The following is a 10155-nucleotide window of genomic DNA, read 5'->3' as shown; positions in this document are numbered from 1 at the left end:
CTGTCAAACAGGACAAAATTCATAATATTTGCATTATATTTCAATTATTATGAAGTCATGGGAACAGATGAACTATCGGTGCATGCTGGGGGATTTAAAAAAAAATTTTTTTTTACTAATATTTAAAAAAATAAGAATCATTTTTTTGTCTCAAGTCATGTTATGTCACAGGTGGGTAAGGAGGGAGAGTATAATGTATTTAAAATGCTTTAAATGCACTTTAAACAGCACTTTTTATGTTTTTCCACTGTACTTTCAGTGACTTCAACAGGATCTGCAGATGGCTTATTTCTCACAACTTTTGTTTAAAAATTCAGTCAGTTAGAACATTTAAAACAAACATTCTCTTTATTGGTTTTCCACATTTAAAAACATCCTTAAAATACCCCTTTTTAGCGCTCTCTCTCTCTCGCGCTCTCTCTCTCTCTCTCTCTCTCTCAGATCATGTTCACAGGACGTGTAAACAGACAGAGCGTTTAAGTGTAATTTACCTCGGTGCCAACATGCTCTGTTCCTCTGCATGTGAATAATATATGATTTCTGGCACTGACCTATACATTTTGCATTTCAACACTACAATTACTAAAAAAAAAATTTTAATGGGGATATTTACATAAATGACTGAGGAGTGGCCCACCATTGGGAACAACTTAAGCCAGTAATTACAGCCATTTTGATGTTAATTCTTTGTGTCTTTTTGACAAGTTCAGATGACTGCTTCCTTATGGGAGGTCTGCATTCATATACAAAACAATGAATCTGAATTTACCTAATTTTGTATTGGTAAAATATATGCTTATTGTTGTAGGAAGAATGCAACATACATAAATGGAAGAAAAAAAAGAACAGTGCCCTCATATCATCAGGAAATTGACATGCGTTGCATCATCATCGGTAGGACATTTTCAATTCCCTAAAATCGTCCAAGATCTTGTACTGCTCATCTTGTGATTGGCCGGTTGTCATCTTTTGGTGTCACATGAGCAAGACGATAATGTAGATGAGCAGGAGGCAGATGAGGATGAGGGAGAAGTTGATGATGAGATCTTGTAGGTTGCGCTTGGTTTGCGGGTTCACTTCGATGTTGGACGCCCTCCGAATCGCTGAGCGCGTCATGTGCTGCACCCTCTCCATCCTGATGTAAAGACTGCGGACTAGTGGAAGAAAGACGGATGGAGATGGTGGTGCTGTGGCGTTCTTGTGGTGCGTTATGAGAAAAGAAAGAAATTCTATTTTAAGAGGATGATACAAGTTTTAAAAATATCAATATAACAGCTGCTTAGACTTGTAAGTGTTATCTGTGTCCTGATGTGGGAGGCTCAATCTTTATTTAATCTTCTGATGCATGATGTTCACCACAATGGACAGCACAAGCTTTTTGTAAACTTTCAAGTTGTGCTGTTACAGCCTTACCATAATTCTATATCACTGTCCTCATGCTTTTTGTATTTTTTACCCCAATCCTCTCATTGGGTCATTTTGACCCAGAATGAATTTAAAAAAATAATAAAAAATTTAGTGTTCATTGGAGTGGTCCAAGACCTTAGGACTTTTTTCACACTTTTTTTTGTCAAAAAAATAAATCAAAATTTGGGCACAATACAGAACAAACCACGTATACACAAAATGAAGGCATGACACTACAGAACATCACCATTGCAGAACACACTCACATGCATACACACACACACACACACATAAAATGGCTGATGAAAGTGATGCATCATACCACTGAGGTATTTACTGCTATTTTTTGTTGTGTGCAACTCTTTAAATGGATAATTTTGGGGAAATACTGGGGAAACAATAGCTTACTTTTATATAAAACATGAATAAAATAAATAATCTTTCTGTATTTATTTATATAAGCATTAACCTATTTTTTTCATATAAGATTAAAATGCATATTTTGGTGAAGAGAAAATCAAATTTATTTATCAAATAAAATTATTCTTACATTTTATCTTTATTAAATTATATTACAATAAATTTCATTTATTTCTTTATACTATATAATTGTACTTTATTAAAACATTAAGGAATTTATTCCTATAATATCAAATTAAAAAAAATTGGCAAGAGAAAAGTTTTATATATATATATATATATATATATATAATTATTAAATAAACATACTATATTTTTTTTCAAAACAAAGCAATTATTTTTCCTTTTTATTTTTCTTCCTAATTTAACAATTCATAATTCATATATGTGGGGGTAATGTAATTGATCTACTAATATATTAAAGGAAATTAAAAATACCATGTAAATATCAGAAATACCACTTAGCTCTTTATTTATAAGGGATTCTTTAATAACAATAACAATGGGAACCTTACAATCAGATTATGTAATTATTTTTATTCATATTTGTCATTTGCCAAAGTGAACTGATTAGCATGAACACTCTAGCACTTGAAGTTTAAAGAGCATTCACTGCTGTACTCTTATACCCTCTTTAGGGCACTCGTGTTAAAAGCTGTGAAGGACATGTATTCGTCAGTAACAGCCACTTGTCTAACAGCTAACACTACTCTCTTATCGACTGTCTCCAGATAAATGTGCTCAATAATTACTAAATGCACAGGCTCTGGATGTGGCCAAACTTTTACAGACAGTCAATTGCGTCACTTTAAATGTTGACACTTCTTTTAAATTATATTACAGTCAACCATTGATTGTTGGTACATTCTTTCGGGTGCTCATTCTCAGTTACGGATGTATGGGTTGATTATATTCCAAGTAAGACTGTCCTGAAAAATTTTCCAGGAACAACATTCCTATTAAAAAAGTTAATTGACCATTAAAAAGACAAGGTAGTGTCTTTTTCTGTCTCCCTCTCTTATCCAGCCTCGGGGAAAAAAGCATTTCGGATGGCAAATTTCAGTGCTATAGTGTATTAGGATTGAACTAGAATTGCAGAGACCCTATATCGCCATTGAGTCCTCAAGTGCAGCCCTTTAGCGTTGGATAAACAAACATTAGCTAGATGACAAAAATAAAAAGATCACGACAAAAGCAGAGTGGGTCAAGACTTAACTTGATCTCATTTTAAAGGCACCAGAAGTCAGTATTTATCAGGGGAGGGCTTGCATTCCAGTCCTGTGATCCAGAGACTATTATAACTGCTTAGCTGTAAAGTAAACACGAGCGTCTGTGATCTGACTGTATTGAAGTTGAATAAAAAGCAACTAGATTCGCCTTTTATTCAATTTCAAAAGACTGTACAAAATTGTACTGGTTGTGCAGTAAAAATAAATAGAATATCATCAATGCACTTTTTTATTCGCGCGAACCTACACTCTTTAAAACAAAGGTTCTTTATTGGCATCGATGGTTCCATGAAGAACCTTTAATATCTTTCCATTTCACAAAAGGTTCATTATAGTGGAAAAAGACTCTTTAGATTATTAAAATGTTCTTCACACTAATTAAAAACTGTTCACTAAAAGGTTCTTTTGAGAACCAAAATGGTTCTTCTATCCTTAAAGATCTTTTATTTTTATTTGTTCTTCTACATCAAATTATTGTTTGACTTTGACCGACTGTTTACTGATTTGCATGCAAACAAATTTTATGGAAGTGGTATTCCAGTACAGGATGCAAATGTCCTTCAGCATTGATATTCTTCATCTCTTCCGCTATTTTCTGATGTTAACCAGATGCAATGACTAGCAAATCTTCAGAATCTTAATATTTTAATATTATACCTAATTCTTAAATATGATTTTAGCTGTGATAGCGAATAGTTCAAGGGAAGATGTACTTGATTTGAAGTGTTTAAGATGTACATGATTTAAAGTGTTTAAGATGTACATGATTTAAAGTGCTTTACTTACCCGTTAATGGCAGCCAAAGAAAGAAGCAGTCCTTTTCAAATATAAGGAAAAGTGAACCAGCAGGAAAATGTTGGATGTCGAAACACAGGCTCTCAGGACACGCTACAAAGTTTATAGGAGGAACTGAAAGGGGCGGGGAAAACAAACGGGAGGGCGGTAGATGCAACGGAGCACATCCCCATCTCAAGATCACAGGACGGGCCTGTTTGTAGCAACTCCTCCATCCAGTGTTTGTTGTGATGACACACGACTGATGAAGGAAGTAGATGCTGGATTATTATCCTTCCAAACTCTAGTTTATAGTAAATAGAGAGTGATAGAGCAGGACTGTTAGATTTTGCTGTGGAACAAATAAAAATGTATATGTAAAACGCAGTATAACAGAAAGGAATCCAAATATGATTAGTACATGGGTAATTTTAAGACAAAGCTTTATCACTGTCTATAAGAACATTAATATTATTAATTAGTTTAGCCATATTAGAATTAGTGCCTCTACTTTGCTAATATTCCCTTTCCTGCAGTGTGTAATATAGCTGTTTGTGTATGTAAAACATCTGCGGTTTTAAAGATCAAAGTGCACGATATATAAAGTTATTGTCTCCTAAAGGAAATAATCCATTCTGAACTGCTGAAACGAGTTGTATATTAATTCCAGCCTCATTTCCTGTTACAAACTTACATAATACTGTAACAAATTTGCATAATGCCAGCCTGTGGTCTTCAATGGCTGCACATGAACATCTACTTTGACCCTCAAACACCAGTTGCAGATGAGACGGGAAGAGTTTGGTTTCAGGTTGTGGACATGTTGAGAAGATGATGTTTCCAGTGCTGTGAATCCATTTGCAGGAACTTCAAAAAGGATGAAGACTCGTGCTGGAATTGATATGGTAAAACCAATGCTGGAATTGATATGGTAACACTGACCCCATCATTCGTATCACTGTGTATCAAGCACTGAGGAAGCCTCCGGAGCTGAAATTCAGATATGGTAATGAGCTTTTCGTTTCCGACATTTGCTGTAAGCGGTAGACCAATCACAACAGACTGGGCCATCTGACCAATCAGAGCAGAGTAGCTCTCAGAAAGGAGGGAATCTTCAAACAAACCGGTTTTTAGAATGAGAAATTAGGTGATGTGAAATTAATATTATGAGAATATTAAAGTGTATTTTGACTTTTAATCCATGTAAATCAATTGAGACCTCCGAAAAACAAAATTTGGAATCTTTAAAATACCATAATAGGGGCGCGTTAATTAATTTACTAATATATTTATTTGTTTACTTATTTATCAACTAATGAATTGAGCCAAATTCTTGATAGTAAAAATTGAAAACAAGTAATGAATCAGTTATTTAGATAATCAGTAACTGTTTATACAGTTTGATCATTATGATTTAACATCCTGAAAATAATATTTTCATCACTAACTTACATAAACTATATATATATATATATTAATTTTAGCCTATTTAGTGATCCTCATATATATATATATATATATATATATATATATATATTATATCACAATACTAACAAGAGGGAAAAATGATCTTACCACCCAAAGAAACAATGTAAAGGTTATTAATGTCACAACAAAAGTGTAAGTGATCATATAACATGCAAATGTAAAGAAAGTTCCTCATATGTAAATGATGATTTTTGTTCACATTTACTCTAGGTTTTAATACATGCTGTTTGCTCGAGTGATTTTGTGTAAAACTTTTGGGGCTCATGTACCAATTTCAACAGCAAATATATTTTGAAAATTGCTGTAGGGGATACAAAACTAAGATTGTTGATTCTGAGGAAAAAACAACAATAGAGCAGTGCGGAGACTCCTTTGTGTTAAGGAGCTTTACAGGCTTTGGAGAACCTAAATCAAGCATAGGATAAATAATTGAAAAGCACACTACTCTTATCTAACAGCCAAGGGATGCGTACAGGAATGTGTGCTGGTTGTGTTTTCCCTGGTCTTGACTTCTTTGTCTTTGGCATGCCTCCAAAGACATGCCTCCAAATGCCTCCTGCTGCGCATCAGCTACGCCGGGGCACAAGTGTGCGATTCCACAGCGTAAGCCCTGGTAGCACTGCGGCCTCTTCCAAAATAAAACTACAGTAATGAACGAGAAGGTTCCAGTGCACTGATGAGTCATCACAGATGGATGAATTAAGCTCAGGATAAGGCAGACTTTTATCCCATACTGCTTAATGCACTATAAAACCCGAAACAACTCTAGAGTATTTATCAATCACTCTCTGTGGATTTACCTGACGCTTGCTGTAAATGTAGGAAATGATTGCTGGTTAAACACAGTTTTAAAAGGAATAGGGCTCAGGATGTGGAAGAGATCATGTGGTACTTGTACTCTCGATTGTCAAAGCTTCATCTGTTTTTTCAGTCGACAGTGAAGAGGCAGAGGACCCGTCATCATCCAGCACTGTCAACACCTCTTGGTTATGGCAGATGGATGGCTCTGAACAGAAATGTCAGGTCAAGGAAGGTGCAGCTTTTCCACAGGATAAGGGATGAGGCCTGCGTCGTACGACTGACACGTAGCAATGACATTCTGCAAAGATGGCGTCTGCTGCGCCGTGGCAGAAGAGGCCAAAAGATTAAGTTCTGTGTGTTTACACGGGTTATTTCAATAGGGGTTCACAGCTTTGGCCTGAAGCAAAAATGCTGAAATGCTGATTTATTACAGCTTTGTTGGTATGAAAAATCCATGTTTCAGACTAAAGCTTTGCTTCAGGTTCTAGATTTTATACAAAAGTGAATTTTTTTTAAATCCTTATACACTGTTCACACGTTTTAAGAAATTCATATTTCTATTTAGCATGCAAGGGTGTCTTAAATTGCTGTTCTTTTGAACATTCTATTCATTAAATAATCCTTTTTAATCCTTCATTAAAGAAACATTTGGCTTTTTTGGTTACACTTTATTTTTAGGTGACATAGTACTTAAGTAAGTACGGAGTAATTTTAATTAACGTTACTTACGGCTACAGTTTGGTTTAGGGTTAGTTACTTGTAATTATGCATAATTTACTGTTATTACTATAGTAAGTCCATGTAGTAACATGTAACTACGACACCTTAAAGTAAAGTGTTAAACAGTTTTTTTAAGGTTTTTAAAAAGGTGTCTTCAAATGTAGTTCTTTGTCCTCTCGCAAGTCCATGATTTAATGCACAAGTCATTGTATTTGAAACCATGTTTATTCTCACTGCAAGTGAATCTGTTTAATCTAGTCTGAGTCATTTCTCTACATAATGTTTTATCTAGTTATATTTATGGATTTTAAGAGTGAGGGCATGTCATGCAATCTGCTACCTTCTACCATGTGAAATGGTATGATGATGTTCAACTAAAATAGATGCACACACCCTTTGTTATCAACATCAGAAGATATGAGAAGCGTGTTCTCGTCCCTTTTAAAAATTTGATGAGCCTATTTATTTTCCATCGCTATACATAATAATATGGCTTGTTTCATTTTATTTTTTGCATTTAGCATTGTTTTTTCCCCCTGCTGTTTTTCTTGTTGTGGCTCTAGAAGTTTATAATTATATCCAGGCCGAAATTGGAATTAGATGAGATATGTGATGAACAAGAAGTGAATATCTACGTATACGTGAGTTATTAGCAGGGTTTTCAGGGACACAAGCAGACAGATTAACACACCTATCAACTGAAGACAGACGCTTCCCCCAGCTCTGAAAATGAAAAAGCTCTCGGGAGGGATTTGGAGTGAATGGAGAATCCCTTGAACTATTTTTATACACATGCACATTCACATCTGCCCTTATATGGGAACTGAGACACAGCTAGACACAATATTTTACTAACCAAGAGATTGCAAAATTAAAATCTTCATAATTATATTGCTCTACTTATTGCTTACTTTTAATCAGTTGCAGTAAGATGTTTGTCAAAGCACCGCGAGTCATATTCTAGGGATTTTCTTCGACCGCTTGTTGGATGTTGCAAACAAGAATCTCCCAGAATAAACTTCCTTTGTTCCCAAATCCTCCGCACTCTAAATAAAGCTTGCACAGCGATCTTAGCATGGTTGTGATGGGCTGATCCTGGGAGAATCCCCCTAACCAAACTTTCCCTGCAGTCCCACAGCTCTGCGAACACTCCCACTCTTACGTGTTAAAGCAAGTGTGAGGGATTTTCAAACATTTGCAGAAGCATGACAGACCTAGCTTTAAACGTGTTTAGAAAATGACCTCACGGGTGCCTGATTACAACAACTTCCGTAAAAGTATATGCTGCCAGTACATTTTTGTTACATCAAAATATGATTATAAGGATGGCCTGTCCAAAAGCTGGGCCCTGTGATGATAGGAATGTATAGTGTACACTTCTCATGTGGCACTCATAAAAAATGTTTCCCCAGGCCTCATGAATTTAAACAACGGTCCTGCGAAACAGAATGGAATGAGTGTCATGCTGAAGGGATTGGCCTTGGCTCAGAGTAAATCCAGATTATTAATCCATTGATACTCGGTCTGGACAGTGCTGTCGTCGTCCTGTCTTGGATTGTATATATATATATATACACTGTAAAAAGGTTGCTGTAAATTTTACAGTAACTTACTGGCAGCTGGATGCCAGTAAGTTACTGTAAAAGTGTTTACAGTAATTACAGTACAGTAATACAATCGTATACTGTATTAATATTTACAGTATGAGTACTGTATTTTTTATTATACTGTTAGCACATTTAACAGTATTATACTATACATATTACAGTAAAATACTGTTCAAATTACAAAAATCCGTTACAGTGTAGTTTAGAGTCTACATTTTTTTTCAAGGAAACTATACTTTTATTGGCCACATTAAATAAATCAAAAGTGACAGTAATATAAAAGATTTCTATTTGAAATAAATGCTGATCTTTTGAACTTTCTATTCATCAAATAATCCTGAAAATGTGTATTGTGTTTTCCGCAGAAATATTAATCAGTTTTCAATCTTGATAATAATTAGAAATGTTTCTTGAGCAGTAAATCTGGATATTAGAATGATTTCTGAAAATTCAGCTTTGATCACAGAAATAAATGACATTTTAAAACATATTTCAGAAAACAGCTATTTTAAATTGTAATATTTTATAAAATTACTGTTTTTACTGTATTTTATCAAATAAATGCAACCTTGGTGAGCATAACAGACTTCTTTCAAAACATTAATAAATCTTATATATATTTTGAAGTTAACGTGAAACAGCATTCACAACCTATATCACTTTCATAATTCAGTATGTTTGTGAAAATAGGTGTGGAACTTGATTTTATCCATCTGCATTGGGAATTGATTGTCGAATTGAAGTCGAATATGACTAGAAGTTTGACTATTGTGGACAATTAAACTGGATTCATGAAAAATGTGACTGATATTTTATTTTACCTCTAGATGACATCAGTTAAAAAAGGGGTCAATTCTTATTGACTTATCATGCTCAGCAGCTTAATCTATATGCATAAATCTTACCTGTAATTGACATCAAATTGTTTCACAAATGGCATTTACTGATATAGCATCATTGGGGTCTCAAATACCAAGCAAATAATACATCATAGTAACTCTAACTCTAATATTCATGCTCTGCTCTTTTGATCTGCCCGTGTGATATTTTAAGCCTGGCGAGGAGACAACTTGGACAAAGACAGTGGAAAAACATTTCTGCTATTTATAAGGTCTGATTAAGGTTCAGAGCTTCTCATGTGATAAATACATGAACAAGTACATCTAGTTCATTGTCACATCACAGGGTCAGTCGCAGGGGGCTTTGTGGATTTAAAGAGCGGGACCGGCAGCTTAATTAGACACATCACTGAAAGTCCTCTTGTTTTCAGACATCATGGTCCGCCTGCCTCATGCATGTTTTGCATGCTGCATACATGCATTAACCCACAAAAGGCAAATGATCAAAACCACTATCTCTAGTCAATAATCAACATGAAGGGAGTCCTGGTCCTCAGAAAATGTCAGCTTGTTTTTATAGGTTATTTAAGCAAATCTCTTCAGTAAACATGCAGCGTTTTTGAATTGTTAATGTTCTGTAAAATGGAGCTTGAGAAAAATTTGGCAAAGTTTACCAAAAAATGAGGGACATAAAAGAAGATATTTTGAGATATTTTTTGTTTTTTGTCCATATATCAAAGGAAGTCATTGATGACCAGAACTGATTGGTTACATTCTTCAAAATGTCTTCTTTTGTGTTCCGAGAAGAAAAAAAGTCAGGTTTGGAATGCCATAAGGCGAAAATGATAGCAGAAGTTTTTGGGTGCGCTT

At 34.8% G+C, this 10155-nt stretch overlaps 1 protein-coding gene across 1 annotated transcript; it reads right to left on the bottom strand.

The window, feature by feature from the left end:
- Positions 1 to 329: 329 nt before the first annotated feature.
- Positions 330 to 3962, bottom strand: pln2 (phospholamban 2). Its single transcript, XM_077239129.1, has 2 exons — positions 3843 to 3962; positions 330 to 1197 (listed from the first exon to the last, which is right to left on the bottom strand). The coding sequence occupies exon 2, from the start codon at positions 1132 to 1134 to the stop codon at positions 976 to 978; it is 159 nt and encodes a 52-aa protein (XP_077095244.1). The 5' UTR covers positions 1135 to 1197; positions 3843 to 3962; the 3' UTR covers positions 330 to 975.
- Positions 3963 to 10155: the final 6193 nt, after the last annotated feature.

Source organism: Siphateles boraxobius, unplaced genomic scaffold (genome assembly GCF_051911475.1).
Source record: "Siphateles boraxobius isolate OS27281-9 unplaced genomic scaffold, OSU_SipBor_1 22, whole genome shotgun sequence".
Lineage (NCBI taxonomy): Eukaryota > Metazoa > Chordata > Actinopteri > Cypriniformes > Leuciscidae > Siphateles > Siphateles boraxobius.
Note: the sequence above shows the minus strand (reverse complement) of the source record. Positions and strands in the feature narration are given on the sequence as shown.